The sequence below is a fragment of the Chanos chanos genome, chromosome 10 (assembly GCF_902362185.1).
Source record: "Chanos chanos chromosome 10, fChaCha1.1, whole genome shotgun sequence".
In the NCBI taxonomy this organism is placed as follows: Eukaryota; Metazoa; Chordata; class Actinopteri; order Gonorynchiformes; family Chanidae; genus Chanos; species Chanos chanos.
Genome location: NC_044504.1, coordinates 20373001 through 20396191, shown reverse-complemented (window position 1 = coordinate 20396191; position 23191 = coordinate 20373001). Strand labels below are relative to the sequence as shown.

The 23191-nt window shown below is 40.8% G+C and overlaps 2 protein-coding genes across 2 annotated transcripts; one reads left to right on the top strand and one right to left on the bottom strand.

The window, feature by feature from the left end:
* Window positions 1-474: 474 nt before the first annotated feature.
* gale (UDP-galactose-4-epimerase) lies at window positions 475-6552 on the bottom strand. The gene is made up of 11 exons (XM_030786016.1): window positions 6489-6552; window positions 5347-5476; window positions 5028-5143; window positions 4697-4810; window positions 4187-4363; window positions 3993-4106; window positions 3791-3857; window positions 3543-3628; window positions 3381-3458; window positions 1432-1546; window positions 475-736 (listed from the first exon to the last, which is right to left on the bottom strand). The coding sequence occupies exons 2-11, from the start codon at window positions 5465-5467 to the stop codon at window positions 672-674; spliced, it is 1053 nt and encodes a 350-aa protein (XP_030641876.1). The 5' UTR covers window positions 5468-5476; window positions 6489-6552; the 3' UTR covers window positions 475-671.
* A 4660-nt stretch (window positions 6553-11212) lies between these two features.
* On the top strand, window positions 11213-14850 carry LOC115823409 (kazal-type serine protease inhibitor domain-containing protein 1-like). The gene is made up of 4 exons (XM_030787457.1): window positions 11213-11513; window positions 13547-13707; window positions 14217-14364; window positions 14780-14850. Exons 1-4 carry the CDS (start codon window positions 11213-11215, stop codon window positions 14848-14850), a joined length of 681 nt encoding a protein of 226 aa, XP_030643317.1.
* Window positions 14851-23191: the final 8341 nt, after the last annotated feature.

The window sequence follows — 23191 nt, the reverse complement described above, 5'->3', positions numbered from 1 at the left end:
AACAGCCCACGATCTATCAAATATGAAACTTAAGACGAGACATTACGATAAATAAAAACTGAGAAGAGGACACGGGAAAAAAGTCAAGACGGTCTACTATTCGTAGTTCACGGAAGGTGCCAATAACCGTTCTTTTAACCCTGCGTTGGTTTAACCCTCGCCATTACTTAAATTAATTTTGTCCTCAATAATGAAACTTCAATGTCTAACTATGCAAAACGATAATATATGGAAAGAACACTGGTTAAATGGGAAGAGTCTCATTTGGGGTGTACAGAGGTCATTCAAATATGGCTGCGCTATGAGATTTTTTATTTACCTAGCGCTTTAGGACCTACGTCAAGGTTTCTGCCGGAATTGGGGACTGAGTGTATACTCTCAGTAATGGAAACCGACACGTAAATAAATACACAAAAATCAATGTTTTTTTTATTTAAAAAAAATGATCAAGTTTTAAGGTTTTTTCCCCCAAAGATGACATTAACTCTAGAAAACTGACACACATACAGAGATCAACATTAAAGTACAGTATAGGTAAGTTTGATTCATTCAGTATGTCTGAGGTCTCTTCCACTTCAAACAGGTTCTTATAAAAACAAACAACTGCATGATCTGCTTTGGCCTGGGTTATGCTAGACTGGTCAGTGAGACCACGACTGAAGCATCCATTTTCAGTGTGCGGTCCCATTGCTGAACCCAGTAGGATTCTGGGACTGCCAGCGCCACAGATCTTCACCTGTATGGGGAGATACATACACCACTGGAATGACATAACAAGCATGAGTATATACAAGTATGGATGTGATATGTTTAATGCAAAATGAGTTTCAAAAGCATTCAAAGCAAGATCACTGTATGTTGAGGTACCCTTTTCAAAAGGTGGATGACCCCTCACATAGAAAATACCTGTAGTGATCTTTGCTAAAGCATCAGATAAGTGAACAAATGTAATGTTTTGGGATGTATTGAGAGATACAAGTATTACATTCATCAGCAAATCACCTTGATAAATTCAACTAAAAGGATGTTTTCATTCATAATGAAAACGCATCAGTAAATGGTGGCATTATTTATGTTACCAACATATAGTAAATTAAGATATGTACTACTGTGAACAAATAAAAAAATTATTTTCAAACTTTTATTATAGCAAGCATTTGTTGATGTTCCCTCTTATCAGACTTAACTATATGGCTTCTTAACACTTACCTCTGCATGATATTGGTTATAAAATTTTCACAGAGTATGATTCTTCATAACTAGTCTGACTGAGGATTATGCGAGATTATCTGCCATCTTGCTTCCATCACACTTCTGAGACTGACATAATAACTGAGTAGAGTGCTAACCTGTCTAATATATTTGTAAGGTCACAGACTTCACATGAAATTACATTTGACCCCAAAAATGATCTGTGTGTCCTTAACTTACACATCCTCTCCAGGCCAAATTCTGCCTTCCAGCCAAGCTCTTTCTCTGCCAAGGTTGGGTCGGCATAACATGAGGCAATGTCCCCACTCCGTCGAGGGGCAATCTGGTATGCAATCTGGGACAAAGCAAACACTCATAGAACAATTTCAAGTATTGCCTATACCACATCTTGAACTTCAAAGCTGCAGTTGATGTGAATTTGTCATTGCCCATTGATATATTTCCATTCAGATGACAAACATAAAATTTGAAACAGGTATAGCTGAAACTGCCCCACCAAAAAAAGAAATGGCAAAATCATGGGAAATTTCAGCCCCACTGCAGAACAAAGCGAGAATGCGAGAAACCCCGCCTAACTCAACAACCCAAGAGAAAATTGACAAATAGTAATGTAACGATACACTCGGCTCACGGTTCGAGTTGATTCACAATACTGCGTTTAGTTTGATTCTTCCAGGTTATTTTCAAGAAAATCAATTGAACTGACACTGGAATGAAAACAATGGATTTATTTTTGATGCATTAAGCATGCTGAACTATTGTTGTCTTTTTGTACTATTAAACCAAAAGTGATAGCTTGACCCTAGGAGGATTTTTTTGAAAGCCAGACAAAAATAAATAGATAGTCTTCAAACATAAAATAACATGGCCACAACCCGTCTTACTCGTCCGAGCAAACGACTGCCGCGGGGTATTTTTTAACTCTGAGTAGCTAGATTCTGTGTGTGCACGAAAAACACCTGATATGCGGTGATAAAACGGCCGATTTTAAAACTTGAGCAGTGTTTGTTCATGTGTGCGGCTCAAAAGGCGAACGAGTCTAAAGAACAAAACTTTTCAGTAGGCCTTACCCACTCACTTTCGATAACATGCGCTGTTACTGTAATGTAGCTCTGAACAGCCCTGGACGGCCACCCATCTGTCGGCATCGCCACACTCTCCCCACTTTTCAGAATTTCTGTCACTTTGGTTTTTGCCTCGTTGTAGAAGGCTGGTATTACAGACTGACTGAAGTACGGGCGTGAGGGGATGTTATATTTGGGCTCTTAGTGTCTTAAGTAGTAGGCGAAATCCTTCGTCGACTACCAAGAATGGTCTCATGTGTTTAGCGATTAACACTCCCGTGGATCTGGTGATATCTTGTGCTCTCGTACATGTATGAGACAACGGGGAAGCAAAACTTTTTTTCAAGAGAAGTTTGGCTTTTAAGCACTTTCTTTCTCACGTCTCCTGACCGGAGTTTGTCGTTGTGGTGGCGTTGAAGATGCTGCATCAAATTCGCGGTATTAGCAGTAGTGTAGCTGATAGTTTTTCTATAGTGCTTGCATACCGTCTTCGCTTTGTCAGTTAACTCGTCGCCATTCTCTTGCTCAATGATCGGAAACCAAAATGTCGCCAGACTTCTGATTTAAAGGAGGATGGCGCATGCTCGATTTCAATCTCAGCTCCAGTCACACTCATTACGTTTCACGCTGACGCTACTAGTCTGCTACTGAAACTTCCTCTTCTTTCTGTCTCTATGACTGAAACATGTAAAACGTGAGGCCTAGATTGGAATGCTGGAAGCGTGACGTATGACTTTGTGCAACGGAAACACAAATAATAATACAGGTGAAAACTTTCATTTTATATATTTATTTACTACCGCTGATGAATTGTCATATAGTGCTTGTTATATTTGGAGTATGTATTTATATGTCTAAACATTTGAAATAAAATGTATATTTAGTGATGATAATAATACAAAAATAACGACTAAAACCGTCCAATTTATCAATGCGTACAGTCAGATTTTTGCACCGCGATGTACTGTGCTACGATGAATTGTTACACCCCTATTGACAACTGTGTTCCTTTCCACTCCTGTTCATCCTCTGCTGGTGCCTATATGGTACTGCTGGGATTCAAATTGTTAAATATCATAGCTGTGAACCATGTCAGTTTCTCACCTGTCTTCCAGAAGCCTTCTCCATAGCCTTCACCATCTGAAGCACAGAGTAGCCAGTGCCTGTGCCCAGATTATAGACCTACAGGGAGAGGGAGAAGCATGCAAATTATGGAAGAGAAGAGAAGAGAAGAGAAGAGAAGAGAATGTGTTCTCTGTATTGTACCTTGCATCCACAATTTTCTTTCAGTTTATTAAGAGCTGCAATGTGTCCCTTTGCCAAGTCCACAACGTGGATGTAGTCTCTTACCCCTACACACATAGAAGCAGAGATAATAAAGTGGTTACTAACAAAACTACTATCACATTTGCTTAACTGAATCAGACTGATGCACTTGAATTCTGTTGAAGAAAAAACATGTATTTAGCAATCTTTCAAGGAGCTTAGAAGCTTTATAAGAGAGAATTTCTTACCTGTTCCATCCACTGTGTCATAGTCATTGCCAAATACATTGAGGTGTTTTCTCCTTCCGATGGCGACCTGAGACACATTTGAGTATAAACAAAACCTTAATGCACACATTAACCAAAGCACTTTCAAATGTCTGAATCGATCTAATGCTAAAACAGCCCTCTTTTCTCACCACACCCAGTTTAAACTAGTCAGATGCATTACCTGGGCAACATAAGGTAGTAGGTTGTTGGGAATCCCTTGTGGATCCTCCCCAATTTGTCCAGAGATGTGAGCACCAATGGGGTTAAAGTATCTCAGCAGCACAGCATTCCAGTCCTGTAAAACATGCAGGTTTTTAAAACTGAATTTGGTACTTACATATGGGCTTACATAAATGAAAACTGCATGAGAGCTACCTTCTCTGCCCTGCACTGGTCCTGAACCATCTGCTCAATGAAGAACTTGGTCTTGCCATAGGGGTTGGTGCAGCCCCCTACAGGATGATCCTCATCGATGGGCAGCCGCTGGGGATCTCCATACACTGTGGCTGAGCTGCTGAAGACCAGATTGTGAACTCCATAAGCCTGCATTACCTGATTCATGTGCAGGGACACATACAGACGGACACAAGCAAACATGAACAGACATACATTTGCCATTGTGACAGCCCAAAAAGCAACATAAAGCAAGTTCACATCTTTGCACTAAACCTTACGAAAACCAATGTTTGAAGCACTACTAAGCAGCTTACACAAGCCCATGCAACAGGTCCATGATAAAGTTGTAGTGTAGAAATTAAGACATTGTCTTTTCAAGTGAGCTATGGAGTAATTATGTTGAGAGTTAAAACACGATGACATGTATGCCAAGCTGAAATGCAAAGCAATGAAAGTTACACTCTAATTAGCACAAGAACAGGTATTTACTTCAAGCAAGTTGATGGTTCCAGTGAGATTGACACGATAGTATCTCAGAGGCTGCTCTACCGATTCGCCAACTGCCTTCAGGCCAGCAAAGTGCATCACAGCATAGAATGAGTGCTGCACAGAGACAAACAGTAAGGAGAAAGTGATAAGGAATCACAAACAGGTTATTAATGAAATTAAATGTCTGAGAGCACAGACTGACCATTTTAGGTCCGTACTCTGATATGTGGAGAATGGTACTCACATGCATCTACTGCATTACATTCACACAAAGAGAAGAGATTGAGAAATACACACATACATGCAGAAATACATGAAGTTCAGCACTGACCTTTTTAAAAACACCCTCCAGTCCTGCCTTGTCAAGCAAGTCCAGCTCCTGGTATTCGATCTTGGTGTCCATAAACTTCTCTATCCTTCTTAAGCTCTCAGGAACATCACCTTCTCCTAAACACAGAACACAATGTAAGTATGACATTACACACACTCAAAGCGTGACTCTAAAAATGGATGAAATATGACTAGCTCACAGCCAATGGACACATCTACATCATACTAACTCAAACATTCTCATACTGCTGTGAGATGTATCAAACACATCTCCATTTGGACAGTCCCAGGGTCAATGACAAAACTCCAGGTAAACTTACCTCTCACCGCATTGCTGAGGTTGTCAATGACGACAGGATGATATCCCGCCTCAATGAGTTCCACCACACAATGGCTACCGATATAGCCTGCTCCTCCTGTCACGAGAACCTTTTGTACCATGTTGGCAGCCTGCTCCAATCCAAACCCACAACAGATACATCCACACACACACACACACACACACTGCATATTATCAGACATGCCTTTGAGTTAAATATAAACATTTGGCGCCAGAAAAGATTGAACAAAAGCAATGGCAGTAAAGTATGTTTTCTATTGTGCTTCCTACGCCTTGAATCGGCACTGGGAGGCAGGTGTCCTCCTGAACTGCGGCAGTACATTGTTAAGTATATGAGTATTATAAAGTTTAGAGTTCCCCACCCTGCCCATTAGAGCAACTGACGTGGCCTCCAGACCACTGCCTGTTTAACCAGGATACTGGGTCCAAGATGTCATATATGAACATCAACAATACCTGACTTAGGTATACACTCTCATTCATACTACTGATATCTTGTCACGGACACCACTAAGCCAAATGTAATTTAAATGCTTCCATTTTGACATATACTAGGAATCATTCATAAATCAGATTTTTAGAAAGCATGCTTTATCACAAATCAGCCCTTATCACAAATACACCCTTATTCGCCTCACCAAGTGACAGACCATTTTCAAATCATTTTCAGACTGACTGATGTATTGATGTTCGTGTTAAGAGTGGGCTCGCAAATTAAAGATACAATTGGTTTACAACTAACGACAAACCCTAAATGAAGTTCTGATGATTTTTCCATAGTTATTACAGTTTAACCAACCGACCAACCAACCAACCGACCGACCAACCAAACCTACCAACAAACCAACGCTATGCCATAATGTCCACCAACACCAAATTCATCGTAAATAGGCGACATTATTTGGAGTCGCTTAGTGCAGGAATATTTCCTATTGAGGTGGACAAAACGCTCAAAAGTTAACCCACTTTACAGTGGAATAGATGTGCAAAAGAAAAAAGTCAACGGATTTGTCATTCTTTTACAGAGTGTACTGAACTCATAACAATGTTACCTCCAGTGATTTTTTGAATTGACAAATCCTACGAATAAAAATAAACCGCAATAATCCTTCTAATACATACCACTACAGTTGCATTCACTGACAAGCAAGACCCCTGAGTTCATTCACACGCTTCCTGCTTCTAGTGGAGTAGACGTGGAGCTATGTGAATCCCTGCATTAAGCAACTATTACTTGTAGAAGCAAAATATACATTTCAGAATAAAAGTTTAAAACCTGCGGAACGTGGCTAGATAAACGTTACGTCAGCGGACTATAGCCATTTGAAGCAACGCTATCTTAGCAATTTAATACATGTTTATAAGGCAAAATATTTATATAACTAAACGGTCGTACAAATATGCAGTTGATCTTTTACGGAATAACATACTGGTACCAAGTGCTAGTTCAATGAATTGAATTTCACCCGTCCATCAATGAATACGACTTTTAATTTGCAAGACATAACGCTTTCACGGAAGCTAAGTTCCACTTACTTCAATGCTCGTTGTGTCTTATTAAATCACTTTCAAGGGTTTTGACGTGTTCAAGCTGGAATGTTTTCAAACCAGGAAGCGCCACATTGGCAGACGTCAGAGAGCGAAACCAAACCCTCTTTCAGGATACAGAGGTGACTGTGAGAAGTCAACAGAAGACTCATTGATTTTTTTCTCGATGGTCTCACTGTGTGATTCCAAAAGAACGCATTTCAGTGATATACCAGAATGACACACCCTAACCTACAAACATTTTTTTGTTTAACATGCAAGGAAAAAACAACACAAGGGAAAGACATAGGTTTTCTGGAAGTGAAACCTGGCAATCAAGATTCAAGATTCAATATCCCTTTTATTGTTATGTCTCATTATACAAGTATAAGAGAGTAAAAGTCTTGGGCTTTGGCTCCTTGACAGTTGCAGCGACAATAGTAATAAAGTTAAGAAGGGGCTCATTGTTGCAAATGGATATTCACACAAGCAGTAATGGACAGTGTTACGTTGCTAGATGGTGGGATTAATGGTCCATCTTGTGAAAAAACTAACACAATATTTTGTCAGCAGCAGAAGTTGTCCTTGGCATTGCAGCTGTTCACAGCTCTGTAGCGGACAGAGAGACAGTAGGCAGGTCAACAGAATTGAGTGCTATGACACCTACTATGCCAGAGGGAGAGCACTGTCATCAATAGGATTCTAATTTATGCCTCATAAGGAGAGAGCAGGGGCCCGTTCTTCAAACGTGGAAAACTGTAAGATTTTCAGGACATAAGATTTTCAGTCCTCCAAAGAAAACTCAGCAAACCTAATGTAGAGCCAGATACATAGCCAGGGGGTATTCCAGAAAGCGGGTTTGGTGAAAACTCAGAGTTGGTTAACTCAGAGTAAGTAGTAAACCTCCTAATGGAAGGGCCCTATGACTTCATTTTCCTAGCAAAACAAAGTCATAGGGCTCTTCTATTAGGAGGTTTACTACTTACTCTGAGTTAACTTAACCACAAGTTACCTGGATAAGCCAGTTACCTCGCTTCATAGTACAGCCTTCTGCTCTCTGGAATACACCCCAGATATCTGAGATATCCATCCAAGACCTGCTCCATGTCAGGCTCCGTTGAAGTTAGCCAGTTGTAAATCAATGACAGTTGACAGTTGGCTCTCACCCCAAGCCTGACTGAACCCTTTCTTGGTGATCTCATTAAAGAGGGAAGTTATGATAAAGGAAGCTTTTCATCCACATGAGTTTAGTGACATTGTTATCTTTGATTTGCTTGATACAGATTCACAGTATAAGCGATAGTATACTGGGTGAATTTATTCAAATCCTGCCTTGGCAATTCTGCCTGTTATGATCAAGCGTTGATGATGCTGTAGATTGTCTGTGTAAAACTAAGTTTAGCTGGTGGTAGTTTTCTGTGCACTCTGGGTGGCACTACAAATGTCAAATCATATAATATATACTATTTCAAACAGCAATATATACTATTTCAAACAGCAATGTATAATGTTGTTTGAAATGGTATTCCAAAAAGAGCTCTACAGAAATTCCTGGCCATTTGCACAGACTATTGCCTCCACTTTCTGCAATAACATTGCAGACTGGCTTTAATTATCTTTGTAGTATACTAGCTTGTCATCTCTTGAGTGTTATTATGTTATTTGAGATATATTTTTGATTAAGGCAGACTTTTCTTGTGTCACTGGTGCTGTGAGCCGTGAGCAGTTATTCCTTTTTGGCTGGTTTCTTCATTTTTTGGTAATCTGTGGAAAGTATGCACAGGCCATGTTCACTATCTTGCAACCATTGGGATACTGCTTTTGTTTGGCATCAGACGGTCCACTGGACACCTGAAACACCAGAGGCCAAGTGCCAAGACGCTGTGCATTCTTGCTTTGCCCAAAGCACCAGTCAGGAACAAAACATTTTGTCAGAAGTAGGTTTCAAAACCACACCTCCAGGGGAGACTGCACAAACAGCTTTACCTTTGCTCAGCAAGAGGTATCTCAGAGTAACCACTTGGCCTAAAATGTCAAAAACTAATGCTTCAAAACCAGAGAGCTGCATTTTCTCTTGTAAACAGGCATGTCAGGGGTACCCAGCACCCTGAAATACTGAAATCTAGATGCCAAAACACCATGCGTTCAAATTCGAAACAGGGGAAGTAAGTCATCAGGATTCAAAGCTATACACCGAGACCTCAGTGGACGCGGAAGCACTTGCTGCTCAGAGCTACAATGTGGTTTCAGAGACCCCAGTGGACTTCATAGTCCATTGCCTCAACCACAAAAATAAAAAAATAATTACCTACTTTTCCACAACCGCTCAACTAGTTTCTCCAGCAATGGTGGCAGAGGTCTCAACTCTAGCAGCCTAATTACCTCGGTATGTTGATACAGGCCATTAAACTGTGCCTATTTATTTTTTGCCTGGTTTCATTGCAGCAGTGTATTTTTCAGTCAGCAGTGAGTACACTGTGAGGAATTAGTATTTCTATGGGAGATATTTCACCACAGGCCAGTATTATGAAACGCTTCAAAGGCCCATAAATTAATTGCATTCCTTAGAATGAGTGATAGAACACCACCTTTCACATGTACAGTGGGGTTCAAAAGTCTGAAACCACTAGTCAAGATACCTCTGTTTTGCATTTGTTTCTATTGTAATTCTAATTTTATCATTATAAATGACAATATTAGCTTAACAATTTGAGTGAAAAGTTGAATCTTTGAAAAATGTACATGAATTTCAGAATATTTTAGTATTTTATTTGGTATGTCCTCCTTTTGCTTTAATGACAGCATGCACTCAAGCTGGCATGGACTCCACAGGTTTGTACTCAACCTGATGACCCTGTTATTCCAGCATGATTTGACAGTGTTCCAAAGAGCTTCTTGTGATATCACAGAATGCTTGGCTTTCTCAGTCTTCAAGTCTTCAACATAAATGTTCAGTAGGGTTGAGGTCAGGTGACTGTGGAAGAAAGTCTATGACAGTCAGGACTACTTGGTCTTCTTTGGTCTTCAAGTAGTTCTTACAAAGCTTTGAGGCGTGTTTGGGGTCCTTATCCTGCTGCAGTATGAATACTTCTCCACAAACATGCAAACCAGAGGGTATAGCGTGTCTCTGAAGAATGGAGGGGTATTTCTCCTTGGTCAAGGTGCAGTCAATTTGGTGCAGGTATCCAGTTCCAGAGTAAGCAAAACACCCCCAGACTCGAATATTCCTACCACCATGTGTCACTGTCAGTTTGATACACTGCAGTATCATTCTCTCTCTTGTTAGTCTCCTTACATACATCCTTCTGTTACTGCCATAAACCTCAAACTTGAATTCATCAGTAAATAGCACTTTTTTCCAGTCATCCACTGTGAAATACTGGTATTTCTTAGCCCACCTGGATCCTCAAACTTTCTCATTATTTCCAGGTTTACATGAAAATATTAGAGATTTTCAACGTGGTCTCAGACTTTTGGACCCCAATGTATGTAAAAAAAACCTGTTTCTAAAATTCTGTTCTTTCTCCCTGTCTTGCTCCCTCTCTTTTTCATACAGAAACACACACTCGCACACACACACTGGCAGGCACAAAGCATTGCCAGATCATGGAATTTCACAGTCCTTTGCGACCGAGAGCGTCTCATAGATGAGAGCCTAAGTTAGGCGAGCTGAAAAATCATTTTTCATTAATCCCCTCAAATCGCTGGATAAATTTTTCATGCAAGGTATTGTAACTGTGATTGGCATTGGTAAGTGATTGCATTTGTTGATTTCTTTGGTTTTTTTTTGTAGTATAAAATTTCTGAAACACTTGTGCCAGTTCTTCAGACATAGGAGTCCTGGCAGAAGAGGTTAAATGATCATGTACAGGAGAGAAAAATTAAGACATGCTTTTAGTGGATTGCTTGCTATAATTTGGGAAAATGTAACAGTATTCATTAACAGCTTCACACATTGATCAGGAACATACTTTGCCAACTCATCTCTCTAAAATGGAATCAAACAATAAACATATATTCTGACACAACACAAACAGTTGATCAGAGAGAGAGAGATATCATCACGTGGGGGAACATCTAATCAGAATCTGTCAAGTGCAAAACCACTTTGCATATTTAGCATCTTTTTTTGTACACATGATGACAGGAGTATTGTATGTTTTCAGCGGGACTTTTGGCAAATTATGCATTTGTGTGGGTGTGTGTGTATTTGTGTGTATGTGTGTGTCTTTGAACATAGTGCTTGTTTATTGTGCCAGTGCGCAGGTGGCATGGCCAAAGCTATGGTACGGTTGTGTTGTGTATGTATTTGTATGAGCATGTGTGCGGGCTTGCCCCCTCAACACCATGGATGGATGCGGCTGTGGCAAGAGGGAGAAAGCTGTGGTGACTGTGAAACTGAGCGCTGCCCTCTAGCGCCCCCCGGCTGCCCAGCAGGTCGAGTGCGGGACCGCTGCGACTGTTGTGAACAGTGTGGGAATGCTGAGGGCCAACCTTGTGACCCAGATGGTGCTCAGGACTTCTATGGCCGATGTGGAGAAGGCCTGTACTGCAAGACCATCCCCAGAAGGAAATGTCCAAAGGGTCAATTCCAGGCTGACCCTGAGCCGAGATGCGTGTGTGAGTCACAAAATGTGGTATGTGGCTCAGACGGACGGACGTATCCTAACCTGTGCCAGCTGAGAGAGGTTTCCAATCAGTTAAACAACACGCTACGCCAAACAGGGCAAGGACCATGTTACTCTGGTGATCAGCTGTTTCTTTTAGACTTCTCTGTCTAGACCAACTATTCTAACCGTACTCTCCATAACAATTTACTAAACTAATTATTCACCCCTTACTCCTCATTCTAACATAAACAACCAGTGAAAGCCAGAGGATGAGTTAACCCCTCTGAGCCATGGTTCCTCTCAGGTTTTGTCCTTTTATAGCCGAGGAGACTTTTTTTTTATTATTATTTTGTGTGTTTTCTGTCGATGTTGTGTCAATACTTGGTTCCACTGTTCTTTTATCTCTGCTGTTTGCTAAATAGCCTAACTAGGAGCAGACTGTCCTTAGACCCACTTTGACATTGCAGTATTTATGCTAGCAGTGTATTTTTTTTCTTTAATTACAGAGCACCAAAACAAACATACAATTTTGAATAAAGCAGTTGTTCATACAGGTAAACAATTTAAGAACTTGGATACGCGTCAAACATTTGAGTGGAGCTGAGCAAGATGAAACTCGGAAAACTCCATTCAATAATTCGCTTCCGCACTTCACGATATCGCTCTTGCAAACAACGCGCTTTGATTCCGCCCAGAAAGACATCATTGATTGTGACTGACATTACCTGCGGGTGCCAATTAGCGTAATAACAGGCCTATTTTCGATAATGAAATTTGTTAACTGATGTAGATTAGTGTATATACCTAGTGGTTATCACTGACTCAACTCATTGTTGTTGATATCCTGGTCCTGCGCATTTTCACCTTTATCTTTATTGTGCATTTGCAAAGGTGGTTTGCTACCGCGTGGCGTAGTACCTCAGAATTCCATTTTGAAATGGTAACTGGCACAAACTGCGTGTAGTAAGACGACGAAGAAGCACGGCACTTTGGGTGACATCGGAGAGAAGTGGGGCAGAGGGGCCTGGAGTGACAACGCGTCGATATTGTAAAATTTGCTCTGCTTCGATGAAACGATGAACACTCCGCTCCTGTCACCTGCCCCGTTGTCGGAACATGTGACAATAGCATCAGTACAGCACAGTATCAGTGACTGGTGCTTGTATGAAATTTGTTGTACCACACTGACAGGAATACAAGGCATCAGTAAAGTGTACGGAGAATCACATGATCATTTCATGACAAAAATTACACACACGTTTTACAGTGATAGTCAGTGGCGGTTCTGGCTTGTATGGCGCCCTGGGCACCATTCTGTTTTTTTTTTTTTTTTTTTTGATGCCTCCCTGGGCGGCTGCCCATGTCGCCCATACCTAAATCTGCCCCTGGTGATAGTTACTGTGAGTTCTGATCAGACAGAGACTCATATATAAACTGTGCATTAACACAAAATCAGCTTGAAAAGTCGTAACAGGTTTTGGGATGTATAGATAACAAAGGTGACAAAGAGAATGTCCTCACATCCATACACTCATCATACAGTGCACATTTTTCCAGGTGTATTGAAATCAAAACAGCTTCCTCCATATCACAGTGCTATTTTAGATAGCGGAGCTTCCTCAGGCTTTGGGATCATTTGTACAGGTAGGATGTGTATACGACCTATATAGGAAGATGAAACTGTGACTCCAAATGGCAAATGATGAAGTGCACAGAAATGCTATACAGTAGGCCTATTGCTTAATTGGTACTGCCATACACTTTTTAGCTTTTTAGTAGCGTGGTTATAAGATTGTATTTTCTTTACCTCTTATGTTAAACATGAGGCATTCTGACCTTATGACTGGCTCCTACTTAAGAACAGAGAACCAAGAAACAGTCATAAACTGGTTACTGCTGATGCTGTTGTTGAAATATTGCTTGAAAACTCATGCATGGCATTGCTGAAGTCACAGTATATTTTTGATTCTATTCTCTTTAAACAGCTCAGAATGAATACACTGCATAATTGTTCATATGTCACCTCTGTGATGTCCTTCGCAGCTCCCCGAATTACTCGAGCCCCCAGAGACCTTATAAATTACACAGGAAATGATATTGTATTTGGCTGTGAGGTAACGTCTTATCCTCTACCCATCCTGAGCTGGAGGAAGAAGGGCAGCGACAATTTCCTGCCTGGGGATGATCCACACATTTCTGTCCAGGTTTGATGTCACAGGTCACTGTGGGGAAAGACCAGAGTACCTGCCATTCCTATACTTACATCAAGAGAAGCAGATATAGTACATGCCTCTGTACTAGTGTCAGGGCAGAGGCTTGGCATAACTGAGTAGAATGTTGCAGAAGGCAAATCACATTTAATTTGCTGAGATTATCCTTATGAGGATCAGTTTTATAAATATTACTGTATTCAAAGAAAGCTGAAACAATATGACAAGCACAAGATAATGAATTCTGTGGAATTTCAGTGTTGTTTTAGGCAATAACATTTCTAAACACTAAAATAAAAAAAAATTTGGAAAAGCTTGTTGGATCAACGAACAACAATATTCCAGTTTCATTATTCATATTCTCAGTCTTTTAAATCTTGTCATTTCACATTTAGCAGAACTTTCAGTACATAATACCTTGTGTACTTATAAAAATGTAATATTTAGCTCACGAATTGGGAAGTTTTGTATCCTCCTCTACCCAGACTCCATCTTTCTCTCAGGCACGAGGTGGACCTCAGCCCTACACCATCTCTACATGGATCCAGATCCATGGCCTTCACCTTTCTGATGCTGGCATCTACACCTGTACGTCCCATAATGCCCTTGGAGAGGCATCTGCCTCTGCGAGACTGATAGTGCTCAGAGATGGTACAGTACAGTGGCTATTGGTTCTATTTTCAGTAGTGTGTGATAATGGCTAATGGATCTCAGCCATTTATAGGATTGGCTAAGGATCACTTATAGGACTGTATTAGTCTGAAGGCTAATTTACCTTATACCGAAAAGAGATGTGCTAAATTACAGTGATAATCCCCCTTCACAACATACCACATTTATCCACACAATCTCTCCTACTAAATCCACAACAAGTTTTCAGATTCTGTGTGCATGAATGTGCTTTGGTTTGACACAGAGTATAGATTGTCTTACTTTGAGTTTGCAATGCAGTCTCTGGTGCTGTGAACTAAAATGAACTGATTTTTACAAATGGTGCATATTCTATATGTCAGTGTGGCCCTGTTACTTCAGTGACTGATTCTGTACATTTGATTTGGCTTCACAGCAAAGGAAGGTGTGACTGGCTGTCATCTGTCTGAAGGTGATGATTACTATGACAGCAGTGGAGAGCAATGAGGATTACAATGAAGAGGAACCTGAGACTGGGAACTATTCAAGATCACTGTCCTTGAGCAACTGAAAGTAGTTTGTAGATGTGTGAGCACAAAACAAAATCTTTAATAAAGAAATCCTAAAAGGTTAAGAAATGAATAATTTAAATGAATTTTCTTTATATAGCCAGTTGGGAGTATTTTGATATGGATGTTTACCAAAGCTGGAATTAAGAATGATTTAATTCATGACCAAATTCTTCCAAAAACCCTACTGTGGGCATTATGAATTAAAAGATATTTGTTTCCAAGGAGTGCATAGATTATAGTAAGGGCATCTGCATTTAACCTCCATGTGTCACTGTTGGCTGTCATTTGTTTAAATCACCACAGCCCCCTGACTGCATTACACAATTAATGAGCATGTTATTCATTTCAGAAGGAAAGCTAACAAAGCAGAAAAACATTTCAAATGTATCCAGATTGTCTGGGATATTAAGACGCAAAGCTGAATTAAGCACATGAGTTATGAGCCTCTATGAATTAATGAATTTCACTGAATGACAAAGTGCAATCACATAATTGTTTGACATATTAACAGTGCTTGACGTCACTATGTTGAATCATATAAAGATAAGTGCACATATTTGAATATAAGTTAAAAACTGTACACCCTTAGTATACAAGTTATATCAACAGCTTCTGTATGTGTATTGCTTTGTTGGAAAATAAGTCAAAGTGAAACATGACATTTTTGGCAATGGATAACTTCTTTTCTGTGACCCCACCCCCCACATACATTTATTTTTGTCTTTGACACTTATTCAGCTTGAGTGACATTTTGATTACATTAAAGATACGTGAATAAAGAAAAAAGAAAAAAAAACCTCGCGGTGAGTGTCTCCACAAATGTATGACTTTGGCCTAATGCTATTACAGAGAATTTGGTTCAGTTGGATGGGAATGGAGTACATGATGTGTTTTCTGTGTCTTTACCATGTGCTAATAGGTGAGGAGAGCACAACACACTGGTCAGTTCTCTGAGTTAGTTTTTGCAGAAAGACACATTTTGAAGTGCAAGTTTTCTGTACAAAGTGCCTCTAAAAGTGCATATTTATAGAGTGCCTGAACCACATACAGAAAGACAAAAACTTCTATTAACTAAAAAAAATGTCAACAAAACATTTAAGGCCTCAAAAATGAACCGTTTCAGAAATGAGAAAAATCTCTCAAGCATTGCTGTTAGGTACCAGAGACTGTAAAATCTTAAGTGAAGCACAGTTTTCTGAAAGCTACACTCTGAACACTTGGCACATAGCATGATGCAGAACAAAATGTGTACCTCCATACTTTCACCAGCAGAGGGCACCAGACAACGGGAATAAATTTTCCCTCACCTTCAAGGTCTTTGTCCATTCTGATTTACACTTTTTCTAAGCTTGTTCTCTAGTTTTTGGCATCATGAATAAAAAGACTGTGCCTGACCCCAGACCAGCTATAAACAGAACACAACAAACACACCCCTAGTCAAGTACTCTGATCTTCAGGCAGTGTTAATTCCCCATTTTTCACAATCCTCAGAGCAGTCTCTTTGCCACGGCTCTTGAAGCTGGAGCATTGGAGGCTGGTCACATCTCAAAGTGCCTGTAGATGCTTTCAACATATCCCAGCACCCTCTGCCAGTCTGGGCCACCTACTTTCAGCATCTCCTCTGCTGTCTGAAGACATACAGATCATGTTTCATTTGGGTTCAACAAACTTTACCATTCTTGTCTACTATTTACGATGGTATTCAGAAAGAAACCACCACCCCCTTTTTGACCTTTCACTTCTGGATGTTATCAATTTCACTTTAATTTTGTTTGTTTAATTATGTTCTGTGCAGCATGGTGCACTCTGAACTTTATATGTGGCAGATCTGTGAATGTTTACATAGGTAAGATAGGATGGATAATGATATTCTATGACCATTTCATAAAATGTCATGTCATACATATAATTATGATAGTAACAGGGATGAGAATAAATAACTAGGATCTCCAATTGAGAGCACTACTGTTGTATGAAAGAATTGCTCTGTTTGACAAACTCACAAGAGAGGCTTTGATTCCAACACTCTCGCCAGTGTCAAACGCCAGCCTGAGGTTTTCTCTCTGTGAAAATCAACACGATTGTTGTGAACGTAATCATCTTCGCCATCACAATCACAATTACCATCATCATCATTACTGAGTGTGCTGAATGAATGTTTTATGTATGAGCAATGAAAGGATGTGTGTGTGTGTGTGTGTGTGTGTGTGTGTGTGTGTGTGTTTTGGGGTGGTGTGTCATACCTTTCTGTCTGGGCTGAGGCTATTGTACGGGATGTGTGAGGGGAGGTAGGTGTGATACACTGCACAAAATGCCAGACCGTCTGCCCAGCTACTGCTGAAATTTGTAATGTCAATGTTCTGTGAGAAAGAGAGAGGGAAGCCATGAAAAGAAAGAAGAGACACACCATCAAGAAAAGCCATACCCGCAGGCCTTATACCCACAGTCGCCCTGTCTGTCCATCCACACCTGATAGCCCTGTGTGCGACTCTGACACCAGCGGAGTAAAGAGTTCCTCTTGGAGCCTCCATGGCGCCTCAGTAACTTGTTGAAATCCTCCTGTGGCCTGTTATGACATGTGGAGTAATATTTGAGGCAGTCAAATGTTGAAGCTTGCATTGACATAGCCTTAAGCTGTTGTCTTACTACATTACTTTGGTCAACATTAACCTAAATTGAAAAAAGAGAGAACTCACTTGATCTTGTTGAGCTTGTTGGAGGGTAGGTCTGTAAGAGCGCTGTTTGACAACTGAGATGTAGGCTCCACCTGTTTATCTATTTAAGACACCCATACACACACCCACGCACACACAAACACATACACAAAAAATTAGCCAAATTCAAAGTACATTCAAACCAAATACTAAAGTAAAATATCAGGACGGTGTCTATACATACCAATATACAAATTGGTCAAATCCTGCTGTTCCAAATTCGTCCTCACTTTCCCTGTGCTGGAGTCCTGAAATGTAAAAGCTTTTTAATTCCAATGATTGCTTATAGTGTTACGTCCTTATGTCTAATGCTAGTAATCAATACATATAACAGCCACATGATTGCACTCACTTGGCCGACAGATCCTCTTGTGATGGAAACAGAGGGCTGCAGGGTACCATTCACTACAGACGAGGACTCTGAAGACAGAGGTAGTCTAGAGAGACTTCTATAAATTTAAGGAACACACCAAATCTATGTAAGGATCAATTTCCTTTTGCCATACCAGGAAACAACAGAATGCAGTTAAAAAAGATAACAAAAACCAAAAATCATAGCAACAAAATCCATCAGGTACTCCTCAGCTATTGTCCTCCAGATAAATGCAATGTTCTTCGTTCATGCCCTGAGTGAATCAAAACTGAGCAAAACTATAATGTGAGGGGTACACACAAAGGACTTTCAGTGAAGCGCCATGTCACCACACTCATTTGTTAACAGTTACACACATATGCACACAAACATGAATCCTTATATAGCCTATTTCTTTTATGTAGTGTATGTTGAAGTAGAGTTACCCTGCTGATGCTACATCTCACCTTGACCTCTCTGTGGTAGCAGCCCTGCGTGGCTCCTTCACTCCTTTCTCTCCTTCTCCTCTCCGTCTGTCCTCTGCAACCATACTCCTCACATACCCCTCCACCGCCCCCCTCACCACCTTCCTCTCCCGGCCCCTGACTGGTCCATCTTGTTGGGTAGAGGCGAGTGGTTTTTGGCCCTGCTGACCTTGACTGTTGGGCTCCTGAGAGGACAACCTCCGTCTGTTCTCCTCCAGTTCCGCTTTCAGGGTCTCTAGTTGACCTTCGACCTCTCGTTGGCTACGCTGCGCATCAGCTAACTGCCTCTCCCAGTCTTGCTGGACTCCTTTGAGCGTGCTCAGCTCCTCCTCTGCCTCCGCCCTCAGCCTGTCAGCCACACCCACTGCTACCTGCAGGTCCGCTTGAAACTGAAGCCACTCCGTTCGCTCCACCTGAGGGTATAAATGGAAAATGCAGTCACGGTATTGAATTTCGCATGAAAATGTACATTCCAGAAAACTCAAGCTGCCATGCAATAACTTGGGAATGTCCCATATCTGAATCAAATAAGCTTGTATTAAGTAGACCTTTATTTTCTCAAATGAGCACATTCAGAAAGAGGGTGTATGAAGTACTCAGATTATTCAAATGCCAAAAGGGGAAGCAGGTGATATGAGGTAATGTATCTCTCTTTGTTGGCATTCCAGATTTTGAAAGCATCTCTGGTTGGCACTTTACATGAAGGATTCATTTTCAGCAGCTTTATTTTTTAAACATTGTGTATGCCTCAGTGATGAGTGGAGAGAACATTTGACCTGACAAAGTGCATTTTCTATTGTACTTGTCCTTTCATGTGTAACTGTCTAGCTGACACACATCATTTCCCAACCATAAAAACAGGACTACGAAAAAATGTACAACCACAGAGACAGAAGACATAGTGAGAGTAGAAACACCCCTTATATACTGAGATGAGACAGGGCAGGTTTTCCATTTCCTAATCAATGCACTTTAAGCTTTTAAACAGTCCTCATTCTGAACACCACCACTTTGACCATGGATTCCTGGAACTGGATTTATAAAATGACCTGTAAGCAAAGTCTACTTTTACTTTCATTGTTACACACAGTTTTCTTGGCCAAGACTGCCTGGAAACAAGTCTACAATGTACATTTCCAATGAACGGAAAGCGGGAATTTTTATGACATCTTCATTTTGCAATCCCCAGTTGTGTTCCAGAGAAACAAAAGACACCCACAGTGAGAGGGGGAAACCACTCCACTCACATGGTGGTTCAAAGAAACATAGACAGGTGCAGACACAGAAACATCTGTCTGTGTTTATCCTTCTTTTATCTTTAAACATGTTCATGCAGCAAACAACACTGCTCAACAGGCAGGAGAAACCCAGAATATGAGGCAAGTTACAACAGATTATAGAGTAAACGTATAATTCTGTATAAACTGCTGTCCATTTCACTAACACAAAGCAATTATACAAAAATTGTTCAATTCATCAGAGCTCTAATAAATCTAATACAAATATAGCACTTGAGATATCAAACAATGACCTGAAACCCATGACCTGCTGAGACATGGTCTCCTACCATGCATGACTGAGAACCAAAGAGCTGTTCAGAGGGAATGTTGTTTATACAGACTAAAGGCAACTAATATCAGTGAAAGTATATGTTACTGGTAAGAGGTAAATTACGACAGATAGATAGATAGATAGATAGATAGATAGATAGATAGATAGATAGATAGATAGATAGATAGATAGATAGATAGATAGATAGATAGAGGGAGAGAGGGAGAGAGAGAGATCAGATCTTATCAGTTTATCATTCACAGGCATACACTCTGCCTCTGCCAATGCCATGTTTCTTTTAAAGCACGGGCAATGGTCAGTAACACATAACTTCAGTCCATCTTAAAAATAACTAAAACATCTTTATACCAAAATTTGACTGCCTGAGGATTGAGGCAGAATGGAAAGGCTAGGCATGAGAACCAGAGTACACAGGTTAAAGGACTCTTTCAAAACTAAGCTGGTGTTCTTTGGCAAGAGCATGGACTGAATGAGTTTGTACTGACAGGAGCATGTGGAGGAGTGGAAAGGAGGCATTATTAATGATGTGCGGAATGGACAGGGCTGTGGGGGAGAGGCAGAAAAAGTCAGGCCAGAGTCTCCTCATCTGACCAATCTTCAGACCACAGCTGGAGCTCATTATGCTGTCACCGGAGAAATGAGATTCTCCCTTTTTTTCTCCTTTCTCTTTCACTCTATCGTACACCCACAAAAATCAGATTAATTCCCTCTCTCACTCAGTCATAACAATTCCTGTGGGCTTTTCCATGACCATGACAACACACACAAACCCAAGGAACAATATCAGTATGCACACGCCTACACACAGTCACACACACATATAGATACACAGTCACACGGAAACCTCAAAATTCACACAATGTGCTGAACAAGTCATTTAGCAAAAAGGCGAAATTTTGGAAACGTACAATACTCACTAACACACAGGCAAAATACAAGAGCACACAAAGGGCTATTGTGTTTGACAGAACAAACCCTTACAGGAATCTTTCATAATGTAATATAAGTGACATGTCTGGAAATATAGAAGAAATGTGCATCTCTCCTTTGTTAGGTGCAGGAGTCGTGCTCTTGTTTCAGGGACTGAGGTTAGCCTGATGTCTCAGAGAGAGGGAAAACAGGAAACACCACATCATCACAGACTGATAACATAGCTGCTCTGGTCTCTCTCTCACACACACACACACACACACAAATCAATGCATGATTGCTTAATATATGGGAACATTTATAGACATTATGTAATGCACATGGCATAGGGTTCACACCCACATACTGAGCATGTCTTTCTCAAAGCCACTCCTTTTTAAAGTAAAATGAGATTTAGATTAGATTTTTTTTTTTTTTTGTGGAAAAAGATCTAGATCTTTCTGTGGACTTCAATGATCAATACTGTATGTATGGGTTTCTGAACCATCTGCTCCCACATCTTACTTCCTCTCCACACCCAGGTCTCTCTGTCTGACAGCAGGGAAAACATTCTCTGTGCTCTTGCTTTTCTTTTCCCAGGCTCTCTAAAATCACTGAAGCACACAGAGAAGCACAGACAGCACACTGTAAGTACCCATTACCACACTGTCAACACAAACTCACTTTGCTCCCTTCACACATCCTGTGGAAATGCCTAATGAACTTAACAGATACTCAAACAAGCACACAACAGAGAAGAAATGTCAACCACATACTCACACATGGACACACATGTGCATGCATCCACACAGACTCATTTAAACCCACATCCACTCACATACACTATGCAAATATATCCAAAGGTCTAATATTACAAGTGAACATAGCCCAGACAGAGCTAGAACTAGTTCCTGGAAATCAGTGCTGACCATCTGGAACTGATCCCAAAATTCCAGGATTTGTACAAGCCCCTTCTCCACCCAATAGTGCACACATTCACTCACAGAAACAATGACTTTGCATCATGTGCTGAAGTTCGTGTCTCTACACATATATCAGTATATGACAGCTTGGCGTTTTGTGTGCATGTGTGTGAGAGACAGAGGATCTCAGGGAATGGGGAGTGTGTGTATGAGTACGTGTCCTGGTACTTGTATGTGTGTGTTCGTGTGTGTGTGTGTGGCTGTCGGTGGGGCTGGGAGGGAAGAGGCTGTGAAGTCATTGTTTGAGTTTTTGTGCACATGGAGCACTGGCAAGAGATGAAAATGGAGGCACTGGGAAAGGGAACTGCAGACTAACACCATACTCCAGTGAACACATATACACACACACACACACACACACACACACAATCACAACATGCTGACTTCTCCCCTCATGCCAGGAAACAAAAAAGTTTTGTCTTCTCAACAGCTGAATAGAATTCCCTCCACCCCACACCTCTCGTTCTTTCTGTCTCTCTCTCTCTCTCTCGCTCTCGCTCTCTCTCTCTCTCTCTCTCACTCTCACTCCTAAGTCAAAATCTACAAAGCAACTTAATAAAAAGAGGCATCAAAAATGAATGAGGTCTGTTTAAAATAATGAACTAAATAAAACTGTATATTACACTGTTAATGGCTGAAAATGAACTTTAGCACTGGGCCCCCCCTCTCGTCTGCTCTGTCTGGGGACCTGGAGAACTGTTGGGGAGAATGAGTTCCATCAGCTCCAAATCTGCTCCAGATCAGCAGGGGAAGTGAGAGAGGGGAAGGCCCCTGAGTAGGGCACACATAAGGGTGGGTCACCATTCGGCAAGAGGGGTAGGACAGGAAATTACAAAAAAAAAAAAATCATTTTTTCCCCCTCAAAACAACAGAAATCTAACTGAATCTCTTAGGAATGCAACAACTGAGCAATGCTGAAAGAATGCAAATGTTCCATCTCTCCATCTGACTCTCTCTATATGTACTTTTCTGTTCCTCTCCCTCTCACTGCATCCCCTGTTAGACAAACAGAGGACTCTTTGATTGGTCTCTGGAGGGTCAGAGAGAGCCCAATCACAAAAACTCATCTCACAGCACTTCCTCCACCTTCAACAGGAAGTGCTCCATTATGAGAACTTTGTCACACAAAACTACATGACAGGCTCTAACTCTGGACCATTATCTCCTTTTGCCCTCCTGACCTGCACCTCCGGGACCATGTCACCTCCTGTTTACATATCCTCCATTTCTCCATTAAAGCACATTAAAAAAATCCTTGATT